The 24,892-nt window shown below is 43.5% G+C and overlaps 1 protein-coding gene across 1 annotated transcript in view; it reads left to right on the top strand.

Moving 5' to 3' along the window:
- The window catches only part of LOC132385295 (CXADR-like membrane protein), a 113,082-nt gene that overhangs the window by 79,535 nt on the left and 8,655 nt on the right, over positions 1–24,892 (top strand). The window contains exons 2-4 of the mRNA XM_059957316.1: positions 3,223–3,380; positions 11,541–11,745; positions 20,557–20,721. Coding sequence (XP_059813299.1) covers positions 3,223–3,380; positions 11,541–11,745; positions 20,557–20,721 — 528 coding nt within the window. The remainder of the gene's footprint in view (positions 1–3,222; positions 3,381–11,540; positions 11,746–20,556; positions 20,722–24,892) is intronic.

Genomic DNA, 24,892 nt, shown 5'->3' with positions numbered 1-24,892 from the left:
TAGGTTAGAAATATATCCCAATGCAGTATGCAAAGGAATACTCAGATATGAATGACTGAATTGCCAAAGAATATGGTACAGATGTGATCATAATTTGGTAGAAGAGATTACTTTTAAAGAGACCTCTAAGGGACGTCAAGGGGCTGATTACATTTAAGAATGGAATGTTAAAGCCTGGAATGTACACTCAGTAGCTACTTTATTAGATACACCATAGCACCTTGTTTATGTAAATATCTAATTAACCAAACATGTGGCAGAAGTCCAATGCATAAAAGCATGCAGACATGGTCAAAAGGTTCAATCCAAACATCAGAATGGGGAAGAAATGGGGAAGTGATTTTGACTGTGGAATGATTGTCGGTGCCAGAAGGGATGGTGTGAGTATTGCAGAAACTGCTGATTTTCTGGGATTTTCATGCGCAATAGAACTTACAAAGAATGGTGCAAAAAAACAAAAAAAAAACATCCATTGAGCAGCAGTTATATGGTCAAAAACTCATTGTTAATGGGAGAGGTCAGAGAAGAATAGCCATTCTGGTTCAAGCTGACAAGAAGGCAACAGTAACTCAAATAACTATGGTTACAACAGTGGTGTACAGAAGAGCATCCCTGAATGCACAACACGTTGAACCTTGAAGTGGATGGGCTGCAGCAGCAGAATTTAGCTGAATGCACAGCTGCCAGTGATAGGCCAAGTGTTGTGGCCAGGTTGAAAGAATGAAGACAATGAATTAATTGAAGGGCTGAGTGGATGAGAAATGAGGATATAAGAATGAAAGACTGGAATATTTTTTACATCTATGCTGTTGTATCAATGCAGATCACCATTGCTTCTGCATTGGCGAATGCAGAATTGGAATGATGGGTGTGAGAGACCTGTTGCAAATTAAAGTAGAGCCTGTAGTGGTTCAGATGAGCTGAAATTTACTGAGTATATTGAGATGACAGCAAGAAGGGCATTCGAGGAATACAATAGAATTTACAAAAACTATATAACACATAAGCAAAGATTGACAATCTACCAATGTGCAAAAGAATGCAAATTGTGCACACAATAATTAAATAAATAATATGGAGAAGTAGAGTCCTTGAAAGTGAGTCTGTAGATTCTAGAATCAGTTCAGAGTTGAGATGAGTGAAGTTATCCACACTGGTTCAGGAGCCTAATGGTTGTAAGGTCCTGAACCAGCATGGATAACTTAAGGTGTATATTTCCCAGTTCTTCCAGGGCTTTGCCACAGGCAGCAAATCTTCTCATTGATCATATTTTAAACAACAAAACTAGTATTTGCTTATACCATTCAGTTGTTCATAATCTCTGTAGTGCAGGGATTTGAAGACTTTTTCTCATGTTTGCTGCTGATAGGAATATATTGAATCCATACAGCTGAAGCATATTCTGCTCTTATGCTTTCTGTAATGTTGAAATGGGGTCAAGTGAAGTGTTGCAAAGCTTAACCCACGCACAGCTAGACAGTTACAGGGAACTTGATTGATAGTCTGCTTTTAATTTCCAGTACAATAAAAGTACTGATGTGAAATGACAATCTATACAGAGAGGAATGGCAGCCAAACAAAATGCAAATGAAATCCAAGCATCAAATTAATGTTGGGTAGGTGGGTCATCTTGCTTTAATTGATATGGATAGCGTTGGGCCAAACCAGTTGCATCATGCTGCACTTTTGGCTGTATTACAGAAATATTTGGCATGGTACTGATTCCAAAAGTGCTTTATGAAACAGTATCAATATCTTCCAAGAAATCCAGGAAAGAGGTTGAGGAATAAACGTTAATTTGCAAAAACATTTTGTGGTGAAGTGACGCACCACAAAAGAATAGCATTCACTTTACTGTAATCATTTTGTAAATCATCACTATGTCATATAATCCTATCTCCCCCACCTCCCTCAACACTGGTAAGGAAATCAGTACTGTGGCTTTAGCTCTGCATTGAATTCTGTTCTTCTAGTTTATTTTTGAGTCATTGAGTATGATAGCAAAGAGATTCTAATGAATCAGTCCAAGATTTTGGTTTGGATACAACTTCAGGTATATTCATTGTGCAGAGTATGTATAATTCATAGATAGGGTAATTAATGCCATTCATTATTATGATCAGAATATTAGGCTAATGCATATAGATAGACTTCATACCCCAGAGAAGACTCGCTGGACCCTCAGGGGAATGCAAGAATCCAATATCAAATGGTTACTTGTGCTGGTCGTGAGCTTATAGCAAAGGACTAGCACATAGTCATCGGTAAAGGAAGTGTAAGCCAACATAGATAAGTCATTACAGATCTATCCTTGGTAGGAATATCACCTGTGGAGTGCAGACAGATGAACTTAATTGCAATGCTTCCAGCAATCCAAGCTTGAAAATGGAGAGGGCTCAGAGGATGTTTATGAAAATGATTCCAGGATTGAATGGCTTGTCATATGAAGAGTGTCTGATGGCTGTGGGCCTGTATTCACTAGAATTCAGATGAATGAGGTGTGGCCTCATTAAGACATATCGAATGGTGAAAGGCTTTGATAGAGTGGATGTGGAGAGGATTTTCCTATGGTGGGAGAGTCTATGACCAGAGGACACCACCTCAGAAAAGAGGGGCATCTTTTTAGAACAGAGATGAAGAGGAATTTCTTTAGCCAGAGACTGATAAATCTGTGGAATTCTTTGCCACAGGCAGCTGTGGAGACCAAGTCTGTATGTATACTTAAGACAGAGGTTGATAGATTCTTGTTTGGTCAGGGAATGAAAGGATATGGGGAGAAGGGAGGAGATTGGGGCTGAGAGGAAAATTGGCTCAGCTATGATGTAATGCAGAGCAGACTGGATGGGCCAAATGGCCTGATTCTGCTCCTATATCTTATGGTCTTAATACATTTCATTTTTTTGTGTGTAATTATATACAATAAAACAGTGGATTAGCCAGTTGGGCAAAAAGAGGCTATGATCAAGGTGGGTGTATATCTGCTCCTATTGAGGGAAGATGTGGCCCTGAACTTTCAGGCAAAATTAGCTACTTACAGTGTAATTTTGGACATTTCTGGGAAAAGGGAGAGATTCATGTTTTTTTTCTTGAGGAAGTTTTACTACTCTCTGAGAGATTAACCAGTTTTGGAGTGTTCATGGTGATGCAAGTCATGCAGTCATGTACGATTTCAGCAGGATGCTTACTAATAGTGTACTAACTCTGCTCCTCTCTGTTACTTAGGCTCTGCTTGCTTCTGGAGTGCAATTGCTGAAAAAGAAATAAAGATGATTGAAGAACAGGATGTTATTCTACCATGTCAACATCGGTTTGGTCACTTAGTAACAAAGGATCTGGATATTGAGTGGCTTTTACAAGACTCTGAACCAAATCAGAAAGTTGTGAGTATATTTTAGCAGATGGTTTACATTCTAAATTAATGATTGCTCTAATTGTGTTAATATTTTTAAAAATACTACATTGCATTGTAATTCAATTTAGTTTCATCAATTGAATTATTTTTAACCAATTAAATTTTTTAAAAAGTAATGAACATTTCATAATTCTATCTCTTATCCAAGATCCACTGACAGGACTGCCCTGCCAGGCACATTATTTCTGCTTGTTCTTGCTCCTCCAAATTCACTTCCTCATACCTTGACTTCAGTCTGTCTTCCCTTTCCCACCTACATCTGGGACACCTTACATGGCTTCCACCATTTGGACAATTTCTGATTCCCTGGCCACAACCACCTCATCTTCACTATGAATGATAATGTTTTTACACACCTCCATTCCTCATCAGGAAGTTCTTAAAGCCCTCTGATCCAACCAGTTCCCTTCCACTGACACTATCATCTATCTGGCTGAGCTTGTTCTTGCCGTGAACAACTCCTCTCACTTTCTGCAAATCAAAGATATAACCATGGGCACCTGAATGGGCCCTAGGTGTGCCTGTGATTTTGGCTGTGTGGAACTGTACTTGTTCCAAACCAACTCTGGCACCTCTCCCCAACTCTTTCACTGTAACATTGATGACTCCATTGGCGTTGCTCCTTGCACCCTGTGCAGGACTCATCAATTTTATCACCTTTGCCATTAACTTCCACTCTGCTCTCCATTTCTGACTCTTCCAAAACATTTCATAACTGTTTAATTCAAGAAGTCCCTCACTTGTGAAGGATTAGAAGAGATTTCTCTTGGAATAAAAGCACTGAATAATCTAAGCTGGCAAGGAAATAATAACCTAAGCATGCAGACAAGCTTCTCTGAGGCTTTGATTCATGCCTGCTTTGAAGGATCTGTAAATGACCAGATCCTAATTATCCCATATAAATATGGCCCAAAATATTTCCTGTTTAAAGTTAGGGGCCCTATATGTTCCATAAACTGATGAACTTCTACGTTTCCAAATCAACTGCTGCAAGAATCATGGAAGCATGGACAATTTGCTTTGGTGCAGTTGTATAGATACTGAATGTCCAGAAAATACATTATGGTTCCAAGGGGTTACAAATGTTCTGTCATTTTGCTACCACAGCTAAGGAGAATGTTGTCATCAATCTTTTATTTGTTCCTCCTCTCCACCTCGTAGTTAATTAATCATGAGGTTAGTTAACACAAATGTAAACTTGTGTTCCTTGTTGCTATGGTAGAATATCTTAGCATTTACATAGTCTGTACCACAGTATGTCTTTAATAAACCAAAACATCACACCTGCATCCTACAGTGGTGCTAGAAAGTTTGTGAACCCTGTAGAATTTGCTCTGTTTCTGCATAAGTATGACCTAAAATGTGATCAGAGCTTCACATAAGTCCTAAAACTAGATAAAGAGAACCAAATTAAATAAATAGCACCAAAAATTATACTTGTTCATTTATTTATTGAAAAAAATGATCCAGTATGATATGTATTTGTTGGAAAAAATATGTGAACCTTTGTTTTCAGTAACCGGTGTGATCCCCTTGTACAGTAATAACTTCAACCAAACATTTCTGGTAATTTTTTTATCAGTCCTGCACATGAGCTTGGAGGAATTTTAGGCCATTCCTTCCTACAAAACTGCTTCAACTCTGGGATGTTGGTGGGCTTCCCTGCATGACCTGCTTGCTTCAGGTCCTTCCACAACATTCCTGTAGGATTAAGGTCAGGACTTTGACTCAGCCATTCCAAAACATGAATTTTATTCTTTTTAAACCATCCTGTTGTTGATTTACTCTTATCTTTTGGATTATTGTCATGTTGCATTATCCAACTTCTACCAAGCTTCAGTTGATGAACTGCTACCCTGGCGTTCTCCTGTAAAATGCCTTGATGCAATTTTGAATTCATTATTTCCTCAACATTTCCAAGTTGTCCAGGCCCTGAGGCAGCAAACCATGATGCTCCTTCCACCGTGCTTCACAGTTGGGATGAGGTTTTGGTGTTGGTGTGCAGTGCCAACTTTCCTCCAAACATGGCAATGTGCACTTCTGCCAATAAGTTCAACTTTTGTCTCATCTGTCCACAGAACATAGTCCTAGAAGCATTGTAGAACATCCAGGTGGTCTTTTGCAAACTTGAGATGTCCAGCAGGTTTTTTTTTTTGGAGAGCAATAGCTTCCTCCATGGTGTCCTTCCATGAATACCATTCTTGTTCAGTGTTTTACTGATAATGGACACATGAACAGATACTTTAGCAAGTTCTGGAGATTTCTGCATGATTTTTCCTGTTAATCTTGGGTTCTTTTTCACCTCCTTTGGCATTGCAAGATGCCCTCTCCTAGGGTGAGAAGCAACAGTACTGAGTTTCCTCCATTTGTAGACAATTCCTTTTGCTGTGGACTGATGAACACTCAGGTCTTTAGAAATGCTTTTGAAGCCTTTTCCAGCTTCATGCATCTCTACAATTCTTCTTCTAAGGTCCTCTGAAAGTTGTTTTGATCGAGGCATGATGCACATAAACAGATCTTTCTTGAGAAGAGCAGGCTCTGTCAGTAACCTGACTTTGTGTGCCTTCTTTATAGGGCAGAGCACCTCTACAACCTACACCTCCAATCTCATCTCATTGATTGAAACACCCAGATCCAAACTGGTTTTGTGGAAGGCATTACCTCAGAGGTTCACATGCTTTTTCCAACAAATAGGTGTAATATTGGATCATTTTTCTCAATGAATAAATAAATGAATGAACAAATATGATGTTGTTTGTGTTATTTATTTAATTTGGTTCCATTTATTTAGTTTTAGGACATGTGAAGATATGATCAGATTTTAGGTCACTTTTATGCAGAAATAGAGAAAATTCTGCAGTGTTCACAAACTTTCTAGCACCACAGTAATTATCAACACTGATCTCTGTATTCCACTTATTCAATAAGGACAACACACACAAAATGCTGGTGGAATGCAGCAGGCCAGGTAGCATCTATAGGAAGAAATACAGTCGACATTTCGGGCCGAGACCCTTCATCAGGACTAACTGAAAGAAAAAGTTAGCAATTAAGAGATCCAGAGCAGGCAGAAGACCAGAGCGGGGTGTCCATGAAGAGGAGGAGGGTTGAAGATGGGAGAAGGGGTCATCAGTGGGGGTGGGAGAGTCCTTGCCGAAGAAGTAAGCTCAAAGACGGAGCCAGCGGAAGAAGAGTTCAGCGTCATGGTGTATGCGGAACTCGCTGAGGTGTGGGCCAAGGGGGACAAAGCTGAGGCCCTTACTGAGGACAGAGCGCTCTGCCTCAGAGAGTTGAAGGTCGGAGGGGATGGTAAAGACCCGGCACGGATGAGAGCTGGGATTGGAGGGGGGATGCTGGTGGTGTCGGTGGAGAGATGTGGATTGGGGTGAGAGGAAGATGGAGCCTCTGAGGGTTCAGGAGCTGACGATGGGATCTGAGGGAGAGGGGATTGTAGAGTGGTAGTGGGAGAAGGGAAGACGGGAGTCACAATAGCAGCACGTGAAGACCCGGCCTGGAGTTCAAGGCTGCAGTCACAGTTGGAGGCTGCGCACTGGCTTTGAAGCTGTCCATGGTTGTTGGAACCCGCATTGATGGTGCTGGAGTCCAGGTTTTGAATATGCCCTGCATTGGTGGGACCGCTGAGGACACGGTGGGGACCACAATCCGAAGTTCATGCCTGCTAGTGGTGGAGCTGGCAGGCTCTAGGGTCTGCAGATTGGAGATCTCGCAATCCTTGCAGGACGTGACAAAGTCAAAGAAATGGTGATTGTACACATGGATCCGATGGAGGATGAATTAATGTACAGGTCCATTACAAACGGCGAAGAAAATATCCCGGAGGTGTGGAAGGGATTGTGATAGGGATGCCAATGGCCTCCTTATGGCAGAGAGTGTCGCCCTCAGAGCTCGACGGGAGAAACAACGGGAGGCAGGATCAGTTAAATGTGAGTACCTGGGATCCTCAGGAGGTCCAAATTGAGAAGCTCGAAAACGGATACTGAAGCCAACTGGAATCAGTTGGTGGTGGAGACACGTTCCAAGGAAGGATATATGGCTGTAGTAACGGGTCTGGGTCAAAATGTGATCGAAAAGTTGAAGGGCCAAAGAAATTATAGATGGGTAACAGCGAGAGTTGGTTTTACTGAACTCCCGTCAAAGAGAAGATTTAAACTTCTTTAGTGGGAGAGGCTTCGCAGTAGTGAATTTAAAAACGCAAACATGAGGAAATCTGCAGATGCTGGAAATTTTCATTTTGTCCTGACGAAGGGTCTCGGCCTGAAACGTCAACTGTACTTCTTCCTATAGATGCTGCCTGGCCTGCCGCGTTCCACCAGCATTTTGTGTGTGTTGTTTGAATTTCCAGCATCTGCAGATTTCCTCGTGGTTGCGTATTCAATAAGGAACTGACCAGAAATATGATCTGCATTCAGGCCTGTGAAAAAGTTATTTCAAACAGTTCAAGTAGATTAACGTAACGTTTTCCTTTTCTTTCATGTGACTAGCTGAGAACTAAACTTCAAACAACCCCTCCCCCATCACCCTTTAGTTAGGAATGATTCATTTTGGAGAGGGGAGATGAAATATTTGTGAATGTGCTTGAAGCAATGTTCTCCCCCATCATACCCTCTGCAGGATGTTTGCACTCTGCTGACTACATTCACCCATTTGAAAATCTTAAAATCTTTCTAGCACAACAGGTAATAGCTTAAACATACCCTTTTAGGAAATCACAAAAAATCTTTTAAACTTTTGAAGTACTTCTGAAGTCTACAAAACTATAAAACCATAAGACATAGGAGCAGAATTAGGCCATTTGCCTCATCAAATTGTTCTGCCATTCCATCATGGAATCATGGCTGATATATTTTCCCTCTCAACCCCATTCTCCTGCCTTTTCCTGTAACCTTTGACAACCTGACTAATCAAGACTCTATCAACCTCTGTCTTAAATATACCCAAGGACTCGGCCTCCACAGCTGTCTGTGGTAATAAATTCCACAGATTCACCACTTTCCATCTAAAGAAATTCCTCCTCATCTCTGTTCCTCCTGACAGCCAATTTGTACACAGCAAGGCTGCACAAAATTTATTTTAGTTTTTTTATTTTTATTTGAGATAAAAATGTAACTTGATGTGATGAAATGAAATGGAATGTAATGCGACAGCGTTGCTTCTCGAATGGGAAATTATAATCAACACGCAAGGGGCCCCTTTTTGGGTTTTGGATGAGGTACTGATTTATGATAGAATAACACAGAGTTTACATCCATTCCACCTGATGTACTTAGCCAGCTTCCATTGCTTTGATATTTGTTTCAGCTCTTGGAGGGACCCCCTGACTTATGTTTCAATTATTTGCATTAGAGTTAAAGACATTTGAAGCTAATGTTGAAATTAATCAATGCCACATAGTCTTTAATCCTCCATAAATACTGGGTCAAGTTCCACTGCAGTTTCACATCAGTCTATCAAATGAATAATATTTAAACCTGTTAATTAAAGTGTACAACAAAATAAAATTTTACCAAGAAAATTAAATATGTAAAACTTTAATAAATTATACGTATAAAACAAGGTTAGATGAGGATAGCATTGTGGAAGCCCCATTCAGTGTATGAGAAGATATGCATGATCACTGTAATCAGTTCAGCAGTAAATCTCTGAAACTCGAGGAACTTTGGCTCAGAGTTTACAAAGTGGGGCCCGAGGTGCTGACATTGCCAAAGGAGGGGGAATTATCCAGACATTTTGAGCTGAAAGGCAGTCACACACCTTCTGATAGCAGGTGGTTTGGGATTCATAAGAGGCCAGAGAAGAAGAAGGGACTGTAGAACAAAGGGGAAGTGGACAACAGCACCATTGTAGAAGATGTTCACTTGGGAGATATGTAAAGAAATGAATTTGTTAGGGGATTTCCAGTCAAAGGCGTGGTAATATTCTCCATTCCAGGAACAGGAGTCCAAAGATTGTCCTATCAGTCCATTGACAAGGTTGGAGAAAAATGATGGAAGGAAGGATTGGATCAATTGTCATCCATGTAGGAACTAACAATTACATTAGATCCATGTTCTACTGAAAGAGCTTGAGAGATAGGCTGTATGTTACAAAGCAATGCTGAATGTCTGCTTTTTTTTATCTGAGCCCTCACTGTCATCAATGTGCTTACATCATCAGTGTTACCAACAGTGCTCCGGAAAGAAAGCTAAAGAAGTGGGGGAAGGAAAAAGAAACTTATGGAACTATCCAGTCAGCAGATGGTCAAATTATGGATCACCTTCAGAAGTGTTAAATTTTCTGAATGCTTGGAGCAGTTGGATGTGGTTTTGAAAAGGCCACATTCTAGCTTGAAACATCCTGTGGTTAAGGAACATCAATATGAACAACAAAGCACTCCCTGTGGTTTCCTTACATCCAGAAACACGGCTGCAACTTCATAGCTGAGTTCCTCCAGTAGTATGTGTGTGTTGCTCGGATTTCCAGCATCTGCAGATTTTCTCTTGTTTAGGAAGGGGGAAGAAGCCAGAATAAGAAGGTACGAGAAGAGGAAGGTGTATAAGCTAGAAGGTGATAGGTGAAGCTAGGTGGATGAGTGAGGGGTAATGAAGTAAGAAGTTGAGAGATGATAGGTGGGAAAAGTAAAAGGCTGGAGAAGAAGGATTCTGATAGGAGAGGAGAGTGGACCATGGAAGAAAGGAGAAAGGCATCAGGGGAGATGATAGGAAGGTAAGGAAAGGGAAAGAGGTAAGAGGAGAGCCAGAGTAGGGAATGGAAGAAGAGGGAAGGGGGGGGGCAAATATTATCGGAAGTTAGAGAAATCAACGTTCATTCCATCTGATTGGAGGCTACTCAAACGGAATATGAGGTGTTGCTTCTCCAACCTGAGGGTGGCTTCATCAAGGCAGTAAAGGAGGTCATGAATTGGCATGTTGGAATGGGAGTGGGCATTGGAATTAAAATGATTGGCCACCGGGAAATCCTGCTTGTTGTGGATGGAGCAAAGGTGTGTTTAATGGTTGAAAGACCTGCACTGTGCTGTACTGTTCTATGTTCTTTCACTTGTCTCTTATATCCTTGATACTTTCATTGAGAACTATTAAGGGGGAGTTTTCTTCTTTTGTTGCAGATACTAATGTGGAATATAGTAACAGTTGAATATATCACTCTGCTTTTGTGAAGTACTTCCACTGTGTGTTGAACAATAATGATTAGCTGGTTGATTTATTCTGTTTTATAACAGCATTAAAGGATGCTCAGGATTATATTAATGAACAAATATGTTTGGCCATTGGTAATCAATGAATAGCTGACATGGCAATCACATAAGGAAGTGATCACAAAGGGCATCACATTGGCACAGCTAGCAGAGTTGCTACCTTGAAGCTTTAGAAATGTGGATCCAGCCCTGACCTCAGATGCTGTCAGTGTGGAGCTTGCCTGCTCTTCCTTTGACCAAATGGGATTTTCCCCAGGTGGTCTAGTTTTCTCCCACATACTGGACCAAAGGTGTGCCTGTTGGTAACTTATTTGGTGAATAATATTCTCTGAGGAGAATATATGGGAATATAGGGAGAATAAAATGGGTTTTGATGTAGGATTGGTGCAAGTCTTGTAGCTTTAGTTTTTGGTCTTGTTTGTCTGGTGGATTTGGAGCTCCTTTCCGGGGAACGCACTAAGATGGTAGCACGATATTAATACGCAGCAGCCTCTCTGGACTCTGGATTGGGGATTGCCGAACGTTATGTGGATTTTCTGATGTAGTCTGTTTTGTCATATGCTTTTGTGATATCATTCTGGAGGAACGTTGTCTCATTTTTTAACTGCATTGCATTTGTGGTTTCTAAATGGCAATAATCTGAATCTGAATCTGAAGTGACTCTATGGATTGAAAACCCTTTCATAGCTTTTGTTCCAGTTGGGAGGAGATGCAATTGGATAATGAGAGAGTTGTAAGTTGGAACATCATAGGTAGTTAACTAAATGTAAAACATCCCTATTGGATGATCAATGCCACTGTGCTCTGAAGAATATCAAAGTAAGACTCAAAACTTATAATGCCATTGGGACCCCATTTTATATTTTCAATGTTGCTAATAAAGAGTGGTCTAATTCTGTTCTGATTGGTTCACAGGTGATCACCTACTCATTGGGTTCTGTGTATGAGAACATAAGTGCAAATCAGATAGGAAGAATCTCCTTTGCAGGAAAATACAAGATGGGCGATGCTTCCATTAAAATTTCCTCCCTGCAGCAAACAGATTCTGGACTGTACACATGCAAAGTAAAGAATGCAGGAGAGTATGATTTGAAGCCTGCTATTAGTCTTGTGGTTTTGGGTAAGTATTTGGGAAGATACCATAAGATTATTTAGTATTTTTAATATTCCTGTGTTATTTTAATATTGAGTCTTTTAATAAAGTACATTTTTGTGAGCATAGTACTCTAAAGCTATATGGCAAATTACTGACAAGTATTCTTAGTTTGTATTTTGATCTGAGTCACGAATCAGTAGGCTGCATTCAATTAGCTTACTATATGAAATGTTTTTGAGCATGTGCTTCTAATAAAATAAAATCAGCCACACCCCATTTCCTGTTTATAAAACTTTACTTCCTATTATCACACTGTTGTCACACTTAGGCATGAGCTTTTGGCATTATGTTCACGTCTGTAATTAAAACATTTCATGTTGTTGAACTCTTCTACTGATTCTGGCATTGTGCTGTCTCAGAGAAGATCTTAAACACTAATCAATTCAGCACCTGTATTTGAACTTGACAAATATTTATGATTCAAATAATATTGCAGTATTAAGTCAGAGGCTGTATTTATTGACCACACTGTTACAAAACAGAATGGAGATTTTATTGGACAGTTTTCCTGTCAGTCAAGCTTGATGTTCTCATTGCTACAGCGACTGAAATTGATTTTAAGCACGTAGATTGCTTATAACGGGATCTATTCACTGAACTTCTATGAAAATATTATATTGCTGTTATTGAGAGAAGTTGTTGTAGTTTGATTATTTTACTCTTTAAATATACTGGTTTCTAATTAAATAGCTTGCTTAACTACAAATCATTTCTTTTAAATGTGTCCCTTGTATATAAAATCAAGAGACCTATAATTCCATCTGTTTTCTGAAGTTATATTTGTGTTCTAAATTTATTAGGTCATCCTCTATGTTCTGCCCTTTGGGCAATGCATTTATATTTCTCTATGTGATTAAGCACATTTAGCTTTTATTTTAATGAGTAGTTTCTGATCACTTCCTGTGCGGCCAGGAAGTAGTTAGTAGGAAAGCACGTTGGTTGGCAGTAGGCCAAAGGTTTCTGTTAGGAGCGAAAGAAGTTTCTATCCAAAGCCATCCTGTTGTTTCTCCAGTAGAAGCATTGCTCATAAGTTGATGTTATATTGTTTAGAAGTTAAGCTGAAAGTATCAATAAGATTTTGCTGAAAAAGAATGTTTTTTTGAGTTTATTAGACACTAATCTAGATGCTAATGGTTTATACATAGTATTTACCTGTAGTATTTACTTGTTGGAATGTTATAATATTTGCATGCAGGAAACTGAGCTAAGTTCTTACTTACCTGTGTATATTTACTTGTGGGAATGGAACAGCGAGGTGATGGCACTGTATTTTGTTGTTTTTCAGTTTCACTCCTTACTCACTCTGTCATGCCATTGAGTCTGAAATAAAACCAAGGAGCTGGGAGGCTTTTCCCTGACTCTCATGTCATTTTTGAATGGAGTTTGGCTGACTGTCTAGTTGATGTTACAACTCCTCAGCAAAGGCAGTACAGTGAAAAAACAGAGATCAGTTGGTGCTTCAACAACTACGGCTACAGGTAAAACCTCCTTACATCTAAAAACTGCATCATGGATCAGAAACACGGTGATAATGCTTCCGTATCCAGCTTTAAGAGTTCTCATACATCAGCTTCAGTTGCTAGGGCAGCAGCAAGAGCCCGCGCCAAAGCAGAGGTGGCAAAAGCATGTGCTTCATTTGCTGAGAAGGAGGCAAAGCTTAAGATGGAAAAAAGCAGAACTGCAATTAGAAGAGGCAAAATTAGAGGCTGAACATAGTGTGTTTACCCTTCACCGATTGCACAGGCCAAGCTCTTAGAGGCAGCTGAAGAACTGAAGGAGAAGTTTGAAAGGGCCAGCAAAGCAGTGTCAGAAAAGGACTTTGCAGAGTGTACAGGCGAATACATGAAAGCACAGCTTGAACTTGGCACATCACTGAACCAAACAGCTTTTTCTTCCACTTCCCTAACTTCAGTGTTTTCTGACGGCAGCTTTATTACTTGGTGATCTCCTTCAGAAGATGGCTCACACTGACAACCTGACACCTGTTGCGGACGACACATTTATCGATACCTTCATATCGCTTTCCAAAGATTCCACCACAGGGATAATGAGCAGTGGATGATGCTAGGACAGCTCCCCACCCTTGTGACGACTACAGCACAGTCATTTGTTCCCTGGGCTTCCACCAGCCTGGCACCTGCAGCAGAACGCCGTGCACAATATCTGGCTCACCGTGACTTAGTGAGCACAAGCCTTAACCAGTCTGATGACAAACCTGAGATCTACAGAGCGTGACAGTCATCATCCAAAAATGCCACTAGGGACCTTGGCCTCACAATGACAGAAGTCCATGTAAGTAACCCTATCGTCACTCTAGTGAAGATCTGGTAACAGCTCCAGGAACGTTACGCCATGCCAGAAATTATTGAGGAGTCTCTGTTGAAGATGTTAGAAGATCTTCCTAGAATCTCTGCCAAGAACCATGTCAAGTTAAGGGAACTGGGAGATTTTCCCTTGGATCTTCAGTGTGTTAAGGAAGAGAGGTACTTACTGGGTTTGATTTACCTGGACACTGCCCATGGTGTCGGCCCCATAGTGGAGGAACTCCCCCATGGATTCCAGGAAAAGTGGATATCTGTTGACTTGAGGTTCAAGGAAGAGATGATGGCCACTTTCTTCCATTCGATTACTTTGCCAGGTTAATCTGTCACGTAGCATGCAAAAGTAACAACCTCAGCTTCACTATTCCGAGCAGCAGCAGGAATCAGACAGATCTACCTTCAAGAATTGCAGCACAAGGGGCTCCATATCAGTTCACAAGATGGAGATCTCTTCTGCTTAGGAGTTGCATGTAGATTCCTCTGTGAAAAAACAGCAAAGGGCCAGGGAAGAACTGTCCCATTCATAACGAGCCACACCCACTCAGAAAATGCAGCGATTTTACAGCCAAGACTCTCAATGAAAGAAAGGCCTTTAGAACATAGAAATCTACAGCACATTACAGCCTCCAATATTGTGCCGACCATGTAACCTACTCCAGAAACTGCCTAGAGTTTCCCGAGTGCATAGCCCTCTATTTTTCTATGCTCCATGTACCTATCTAAGAGGCTCTTAAAAGACCCTATTATATCCACTTCCACCACCATCGCCGACAGTGCATTCCACACACCCACCTCTCTCTGTGTGAAAAACTTGCCCCTGACATCCCCTTGGTACCTATTTACAAGCACCTTAAAACTATGCTCCCTCGTGTTAGCCATTTCAGCTTTGTGAAAAAGCCTCTGATTATCCAAATGATCAATACCCCTCATCATCTTATACACCTCTGAGGTCACCTCTCATCCTCCGTTGCTCCAAGGAGAAAAGGCCAAGTTCACTCACCTATTCTCAACCTTTCTTGAAGAGAATGAAATTTGCTTTAAGTGCTGCACCTCAGTGACTCACTTGGCAAAGGGCTGCAAAGCTACAGCGAACTGCGTTGAGTGTGATAGCACTCACCACGACACAGCCATGCACCCTGGTCTGGCATCTCAACCCCGCAAGTCTTCTAGGTCCTCATCAGACAACGATGGAAAGAAAGAAGGAAACCCTGCTGTCAAGGCTGCTGTTAACTCCCAATGCACTGAAGCTTGTGGTCCAGAGTAGGTAGCTAGGTCTTGTTAGAGTGTATACTCAAGGCCAGTGTGAAAGATCTGTCAGCATGTATGTCATATTCGATGACCAAAGTAACTGCTAATTGGCCAAGTCAGATTTATTTGAGCTGCTCAATGTTAAAAACCACTCATCTTCATACTCGGTCAGAGCTTGTGCTGGTATGATCGAGACATCTGGGAGGAAGGCAGAAGGCTTCCGAGTTGAATCACTCAATGGTAAGGCCAACATTTCTCTCCTGCCACTAACTGAGTGCAACAAGCACTCCATAATTGCTCTGAAATACCAACACCAGATGCAGCTCTTCACCATCCACATCTGAGAAGTGTGACAGCACACCTTCTAGTGCTCGACCCCGATGCAGAGATCCTCACCTTGCTTCGGAGAGACATTGTAAGGGTGCATGAAGTCAGGCAGAATGTCAATGGACAACATGATGCCCCTTGAAACTGATTGAAACTGGGCAGGTTGCTGGCGGGTGATGTGTGCTTGGGAAATGCACATAAGCCAAGTGTGGGCACATTCAAGACCAGTGTGCTGGAGATGACCTGCAACAGCTTCATGCCGTTGAATGAGAAAGTCAGTCAAGACAGGGGGCGACGCAACAGTCCATCCAAGATTAGCAGGGTAACAGAGGAGACACTTGAATTAACTGTGTTCAACCAGACAAAGTCTGACACCAAACCTGCCCATTCCATTGAAAACAATGGACAAGGAAGTCTGCAGGGATGAGGCAAATAGTTGGGTTGCTTCTCTCCCCTTAGAGTTCCCCAGCAGTGTATACCCAACAATCGTGACCAGGCCCCTACCCGTCTCACCTCCCTAAAGTGCACTCTGTAAAGAAAGCCAGAGAAAGATGTGGAAATTCGTCATAGACGAGCAGCTTCATTGTCAGGATTCAACAGAAAACCTTACCACTGAACGTTTCCAGCACTTCTCAACCATGTGCTCGCTCATTAGAGCTCACAGACACTCCAACTAGCTTAATAGGTATAAGGGATGGAACTTACGGTGTACTCCAAATCAGTTGTCTCAGGCCAGAGATGCTGTTGTCAGTGCTGCTCAGAGAGGAGCCTTCCCAGAAGAGTTTGCAACACTTGCTCTTAGGAAATCTGTAGCCAACGGCAACACTGTTCTGGAGCTCTAACCTATAATTGAGAACAATCTCATCTGCATTGTAGGCTGGCTGAAACTTGCACACTTGGACATAATCCCCTTATGTTGCCCAAGGGCAGCCATATCTCCTTGCTGCTAGTACAACACTGTCATGACCTGGTGAAACATCAAGACCGGAAGGAGCCATTAGAGCAGCAGGTTTGTCAATCATAGGAACTAAGAGGCTCTTCAACTCAGTTCTGCATGAATGTATCATCTGCCAGAAGTGCTGTGGCAAAATGGAGGAACAGACCTGCCTCCCAAGGACCTACTTTCCCTTCATGTATGGTGGGCTGGATGTCTTTGGACCCTGGTTAGTCACCGCCAGATGTACAAGAGGAGGCTAGCCACAAAGCAAATGGTGGGCAGTGCTGCTGAGGTGCTTGAGCTCAAGAGCGGTCTATGGATACTTCAGTCCACTCAGGTGCTTTTTGCGATCTGTGGGCCCAATTTTGCAGCAGGCAGTAAGGAACTAGAACTAGAGAAAGAGCAACAGGAGACCAACATGCCGAGTCAATAAGGATGCACGTGGGAGCTCAACCCTCCCTCATGCCTTCCACATGGGTGGCTCATGAGAGTGCATAATTGAGGTTGCGAGAAGAATCTTGCTGCTCCAGGAGAACACTCGTTTTACCCATGAAGTCGTATGTACCTTGTGGTGGGGGCTGCAGCAATAATAAACGTGAGAGCTCTCGTTCCAGTTTCCACAGACCCCAACTCACCATTTAGAGTGTCGCCTGCAATGGTACTCACTCAAAACATTGGAGTAGCCCTCCACTTGGAGACTATATGAATAAGAATCTTCTCAGTTGACAGTGGAGACAGGTACAAATTCTCACCAATAAGTTCTGGACTCGCTGGTGCCATGAGTACCTCCCAACTCTGCAGAGCCGCCAGAACTGGATGAAAGCCTGTAGGGATCTAAAATTGGGAGCTGTCGTGCTCTTGTGAAACAGTCTAGCTACCTGCGATGAGTAGCCCATGGCTAAGGTTACTGTTGCCTTCCCTGAAAGGAATGGAGGAGTCCGGAAGGTAGAGGTCAAGACCAAAGACCAAGGTTCTTCTAGGACCTTCCTGAGACCTGTCTCAGTAGTTTTTTTTTCGGTAAACACCATTGCAAAGTATTTAGAGGTGACCTCACAATGTTAGGCAAGGAGTGTTCAGCCTTTCGGGCAATTCATTTATGTTTCTTTATATGATTAAGCATGTTCAGCTTTTATTTTAATGAGCAATTGCTGATCTGTATTAGGTCACTTCCTGTGCAGCCAGGAAGTAGTGAGTAGGAAAGCACATTGGCTGGCAGTGGGCCAGAGGCTTATGTTAGGAGTGAAAGAAGTTTCTATCCAAAGCCATCCTGTTGTTCCCCAGTAGAAGCATTGCTCATAAGTTAATGTTGTATTGTTTAGAAGTTAAGCTGAAAGTATCAATAAGATTTTGCTGAAATAGAATGTTATTTTTGAATTTATTAGACACTGTTGACCTGTAGAATTTACTTGTTGGAATGTTATAATATTCACATGCAGGAAACTGAGCTAAGTTCTTACTTACCTGTGTATATTTACTTGTGGGAATGGAACAGCAAGGTGATGGCACTGTATTTTGTTGTTTTTCAGTTTCGCTCCTTACTCACTCTGTCATGCCATTGAGTCTGAAATAAAACCAAGGAGTTGGGAGGCTTTTCCCTGACTCTCATGTCATTTTTGAATGGAGTTTGGCTGACTCTCCAGTTGATGTTACACACCTCAGCAAAGGCAGTACAGTCTAACTTCTCTTTTAACTATATTGGGCATTCACTCCTTGCACATACTGCCATTGGAATTTGATTTGTTCCATTGCATATTTTCCCACAAGGTGTGCATTTTTAATAAGCATCCTGTTGACATTACCTGTTGACCCATCTACCTTATAACATAAAAGATTCCCTGACAGGAATCAGAGAATAGCGAGGGACTTCTACCTGATATCTAGGCCAATATTTCTCCCTTAACTACCTTCATTAGAAATAAATTATTTCATCGTTATCTCAGTGCATCTTAGTGGACCATTCTCTGTTTAAAATCTGCTCCCAGGTCACCTACATTTTCTACAGTGACCACATAACAAAGGTAAAAAAAAAAAATACTTAATTGGCTGTGGAGCAGTTTGAATCATCCAGAGTTCATGAAAAGTTTGATTTAAGCACAAGTTACTGAAGTCTACAAGGAACCAATTTTCTTTGACCACGGAAGACTCTTGCCAAACTGTCAAGGTTACAATGTCAAAATGGAATGATGAGAATAGTAAGTTCATCTGCTGGCTGAGATATGATTTGATTGTATGTAATTACTGACTGACAGCACATTGGACAACTAGTAGTGCTACTACATCACAAAACCAGAGACTACAGAGGAGGTACAAGAGCCTGAAGATGCACACTCAGTGTTTTGGGAGCAGATCACCATCACCATCAAACTTCTGAATGGCCCATGAACACTACCTCAATACCTGCCTATGGTTCGGCATAGACTAAATAGGGGTCTGTTTCTGTTTTGTACTTCTTTATGACTCTAAGACTCTACTTTGCTATTTGCATTATTTATTTATTTTTATATATGTTATTGTAACCAACAGTAATTCTTATGTATTGCACAAAACACCACATTTCACAACATATGTCTGTGATAATAAACTGATCTGCATGCAGCATATTTAGTATTTTTGACTGAGAGTGAATTTCTTGACAATTCCAATTGCACAACTGTACCTTTTCCTGGAGTGCCACCTACTGTATGTTTCGAAGAAATAACCTGAGCAATTGTTTCCAATCTCTCTAGGGTGAATTTATACTTTATCAGGTGATGCCAGATAATTTGGGAATCTTTTTATCAGAGCATAAAATGCAATTCCAGTAAGATTCTTAAAAGTGTCAGTCAATCTTCCAAGTCCCACATAGATAGCAAGACAGTAAGTGAGAGATTTTGTCTGAAGGCATCAACTTAGTGAATATCAATTTAAAAACAAAATGATTCAGTTTGAGAAGGCTTTTAAAACTTAAAAACATCTCAAATCTAATGACAGCCCACCTGGTGCAGGTTTCGCCACAGCCAATCCTCTCCTGGAAAGTGGATTGTGTAGTTAAATTCAGAATTTCAGATTTATCCTGCTCTATGGTCTTAATCCTGTTTTCCTAGTGTCAGGAAAGGCAATAGATGAAGGGCATTTAGGAACAGCACAAAAAAGGTCCTAGGAAAACAACTTTCAAGTCAGCAGGAGCAGGAGCTCTCCCTCCACCTAACCCCAAAATCCAAGCTGCTGAAAATGCCACTGCTTTCTAATACAATCTTGCCTACTCCCCATATTAGCCCTGCCCTTGCACAGCCAACATGATCTTGGATTGTTTCCTGCCCAGATGGAAGGTATGTGTGTCAATCATGCGGACTTCCAGGCTTGGATTCTGTTCAAAAGAAGATTCACACTGTGGAGTCAAAACACCACAGCATGGGGGGTGGGGGGGGGGGGAAGATTTCCAAACAGAATCCTGCCACCTTTTGCTGTCATTAGGTCAGAGTGCTAAACAGGTTTTATAATAAAAGTAAATAAATACTTCAGAATGTTTAAAAGGGACCATGAAGAAGACAATTTGTTGGTTACTATGTACCTTGCTCTGAGCTCATAAGTGTATGTAACTAGATGAGTGAGTAACTAAGGAATAGTCACGACTCACTCATCAAGCAACATATGGCAGTGTCACATTGAGCTAAACAATTGGAACAAGCTGTTTTGTTTTCAAATACATCCTCTTTTATCATCAATGCTCTTTTGCTGTCTTCTACTTCTATTTTTATTGGGGATGGAGGAAAGACAACTAAAAATGTAATAGCCATTGTATGAACTCCTGAAATGCAGGTAACCCACACAATACTAAATACACTTGAATGTGTATCTTTAATAATTTTTGTAATTAACGATAATAGAGTTAATGACTGCTCTAGATGCAACATGCTGATTTAAAAGTATAACCTCAACCAAATATCTTTTCTTCTGCATCAGTCAGACCTTCTAAACCCAAGTGCTGGACACAAGGGCAGTTACTGCAAGGAAATGACGTCAAACTTCAATGTAGATCAGAGAAAGGCACTGAACCTATCTTCTACAGGTGGGAACATCTGGATGCAGAAGGACAAAAGGCCAAAGATCAAACCCGTTTACATCTAGGTTGGTGATTAAAATTTTATAGAAGAGTGGAATGTATTCCATTGCTATGTAGATTTTGCTTTTCCATTAGTGGTGTTATACTTACAATCAGTACTTGACAAATAATTTGCATAGGTAAATAAAAAATGCATTATTGGAAAAAAAAACTGGCCAGTATCTGTTATGAGGATGAGGACAGATGACCCAAAGCATACCAATGTTGGATCTTTTGTCTGAATTTAAGACAGAAGGCTCATGGAAGTCTTTGTTGATAGAAAAAAATGTATATGAGCATTAAAACTGAAATTGCAGCAACTTTACTAGGGAGAAGGTTCTTGGAAAACTGAAAGGTCTCAAGGTAGGTAAGTCACTTGAGTGAGATGGCATACACCCCAGGATTCTGAAAGAGGTAGCTGAAGATACTGTAAAGGCATTAGTAATGATCTTTCAAGAATTGCTAGATTCTGGAATGGTTACTGAGAAGTGAAAAATTGCAGATGTCGCTCCACTCTTTATGAAGGCAGGAAGACAGCAGAAAAGAAACTATAGATCAGTTAGCCTGACTTCAGTGGTTGAAAAGATGTTGAAGTCCATTATTAAGGATGAGGTTTCAGGGTACTTCGAGGCATATGACAAAATAGGCTAAAGTCAGCAGAGTTTCCTTAAGGGGAAATCTTGCCTGGCAGATCTGTTGGAATACTTTGAGGAAGTAACAGATCGGATAGACAAAAGAGAGACAGTGGATGTTGTTTACTTGGATTTTCAGAAGGCCTTTGATGAGATGCTGAACATGAGGCTGCTTAAGAAAATAAGAACCTGTAGCGGTGTGCTACACGCAGCGCTGAAATAACGACACACAGTCGGTGAGTTGCAGTTGAAAAAGAGATTTATTCAAACTTCGCGGCCTCGCTTTAAAGCCTTCCTGATCCCGCCCTCCCCAGGCGGGAATGCTGTAGGGGGCGCGTATTCACAGTCCCGTACCGCGCGCGGGCTTTTCCCCTTGCTGGTGAAGCAGGCTTGGTGCCCTTTTTGGGACCGGCCTCTATGCCGGCGCTTTGTGAGCCGGTTCGAGTGCGCTGGGAAGTGGGTCACCACATAACCACCTCCTCCCCCCCAGAACCGGCGATACACCCCCCAATGTCCACAGTCTGGGTCGGTCTCTGTTTGGGAGGTCTGCCTCTGCACCGCGGTGCCTGAATCTTGACTGGCTGTGCCAAGTCCACATGGGCTGGTTTGAGTCGGTCCACCGTGAAAACTTCCTCTTTCCCCCCCAATGTCCAGCATGAATGTGGACCCGTTGTTTCTGATCACTGTAAATGGCCCCTCGTAGGGCCGCTGTAGCGGTGCCCGATGTCCGCCCCGTCGTACAAACACAAACTTACAGTTCTGCAGGTCTTTGGATACGCAGGTCAGGTTCTGCCCATGCTGCGAAGTGGGTATGGGGGCCAGGTCACCGAGCCTCTCGCGTAGTCTGCCCAGGACTGCTGCGGGTTCTTCCTCTTGCCCCCTTGGGGCTGGTATGAACTCTCCTGGGATGACCAGGGGTGCGCTGTACACCAACTCGGCCGACGAGGTGTGGAGATCCTCTTTGGGCGCTGTGCGGATTCCATGCAGGACCCAGGGAAGCTTGTCCACCCAGTTAGGCCCTTTGAGGCGGGCCATGAGAGCCGACTTCAGGTGACGGTGGAAACGCTCCACCAGGCCGTTCAACTGTGGGTGGTAGGCAGTTGTGTGGTGCAGCTGTGTCTCCAAAAGGCTGGCCATAGCTGACCACAGACCGGAGGTGAACTGGGTGCCTCTGTCAGAGGTAATGTGGGCCGGTATACCAAAGCGAGATACCCAGGTTGCAATCAGTGCCCGGGCACAGGATTCGGAGGTGGTGTCGGTGAGCGGGACCACCCCTAGCCATCTTGTGAACTGATCCACAATAGTCAGGAGGTGCCACGCTCCTCACGACACTGGCAGGGGGCCCACAATATCTACATGAATGTGGTCGAAACGCCGGTGGGCGGGATGGAACTGCTGCGGCAGGGCTTTAGTGTGCCGCTGCACCTCGGCTGTTTGGCAGTGCCTGCACGTTTTGGCCCATTCACTGACCTGCTTGCAGAGTCCATGCCAAACAAACCTGCTGGAGACCATCCGGACGGTTGTCCTGCTGGAGGGGTGCGCTAAGTTGTGAATGGAGTTGAAAACGCGCCACCGCCAGTTTGCCGGGATGATGGGGCGGGGTTGGCCAGTGGGTCCTCTCATGTGGGCCTACGGGGAGGTCCTGGAGCTGAAAACCGGAGACTGTAGTCCTGTAACTCGGGATCTCCTCATCTGCCTGCTGCGCCTCTGCCAGTGCTTCATAGTCTACCCCTGGGACAGGGCTTGGATGTTAGGGCGGGAGAGGGTGTCCGCCACGACATTGTCCTTTCCCGAGACATGCGGACATCCGTTGTGTATTCGGAGATGTAGGACAGATGTCGCTGCTGGCGGGACGACCAGGGGTCATACACCTTCGTGAACGCAAAGGTAAGAGGCTTGTGGTCCGTGAATGCGGTGAAGGGCCGACCTTCTAAGAAGTACCTGAAATGCCGGATTGCCAGGTATAGCGCCAACAGTTTCTGGTCGAAAACACTGTATTTGAGCTCGGGGGGCCGCAGGTGTTTGCTGAAAAACGCCAGGGGTTGCCAGCAGCCCTCGATGAGTTGCTCCAGCACTCCACCGACTGCCGTGTTAGATGCGTCCACTGTGAGGGCGGTAGGGATGTCCGTTCTGGGGTGCACTAGCGTTGCAGCGTTCACCAAGGCTTCTTTGGTTTTAACGAAAGCGGCTGCGGACTCCCCGTCCCAGGTAGTGTCCTTGCCCTTACCCGACATCAGGGCGAACAGGGGGCACATGATTTGGGCTGCGGAAGGGAGGAAGCCATGGTAGAAATTGACCATACCTACGAATTCCTGCAGGCCTTTGATTGTGGTGGGTCGGGGGAAATGGCGGACCGCATCTACCTTGGCGGGCAGAGGGGTTGCCCTGTCTTTAGTAATCCTGTGGCCCAGGAAGTCGATGGTGTCGAGCCCGAACTGGCATTTGACCGGGTTGATTGTTAGACCGTACTCACTCAATCGGGCGTAGAGTTGATGGAGGTGGGACAGATGCTCCTGACGACTGCTGCTGGCTATGAGGATGTCGTCCAAGTAGATGAACGCGAAGTCCAGGTCCCGTCCCACCGTGTCCAATAACCGCTGAAATGTCTGTGCGGCATTCTTTAGGCCGAACGGCATGCGGAGGAACTCGAAAAGGCCGAACGGGGTGATGAGAGCTGTTTTGGGGACGTCGTCAGGATGCATCGGGATTTGATGGTATCCCCGGACGAGGTCTACCTTGGAGAAGATCCGTGCGCCATGCAGGTTTGCTGCAAAGTCCTGAATGTGTGGCACAGGGTAGCGGTCGGTGTTGTAGCCTCGTTCAGCCTGCGGTAGTCGCTGCATGATCTCCAGCCGCCTGTTGCTTTGGGCACCATGTGCAGTGGGGAGGCCCATGGGCTGTCAGACTGCCATATGATCCCCAATTCCTCCATCCTCTTGAACTCCTCCTTCGCCAGTCGGAGCTTGTCCGGGGGAAGCCGCCGAGCGCGGGCGTGAAGGGGTGGTCCCTGGGTCAGGATGTGGTGCTGTACGCTGTGTCTGGGCATGGCTGCCGTGAACTGCGGTGCCAGGACCGATGGGAAATCCACCAGGACTCTGGTGAAGTCGTTGTCGGACAGCGTGATGGAGTCTAAGTGTGGGGCCGGCAACCGGGCTTCTCCCAGGGAGAACATCTGAAAGGTCTCGGCGTGGACCATCCTCTTCTCTTGCAGGTCGACCAGTAGGCTGTAAGCCCGCAAAAAATCCACTCCCAGGAGTGGTTGGGCTACGGCGGCCAGTGTGAAGTCCCACGTGAACCGGCTGGAGCTGAACTGTAGCCGCACCGTACGCGTGCTGTGCTGTCCTTACTGTGCTGCCATTCGCGGCCCACAGGGTGGGACCCAGTTCTCTGTTGTGGGTGTCGTAACTTGTTGGAGGTAAGACGCTGATCTCGGCTCCAGTGTCGACCAAAAAGCGGTGTCCCGACTGCTTGTCTCAGACATACAGGAGACTATCCTGATGGCCAGCCGCCATAGCCATCAGCAGTGGCTGGCCCTGGCGTTTCCCAGGAACTTGCAGGGTGGGCT

This window comes from Hypanus sabinus, chromosome X2, assembly GCF_030144855.1.
Source record: "Hypanus sabinus isolate sHypSab1 chromosome X2, sHypSab1.hap1, whole genome shotgun sequence".
NCBI lineage: Eukaryota > Metazoa > Chordata > Chondrichthyes > Myliobatiformes > Dasyatidae > Hypanus > Hypanus sabinus.
This window is presented reverse-complemented; position numbering and strand designations above follow the sequence as displayed.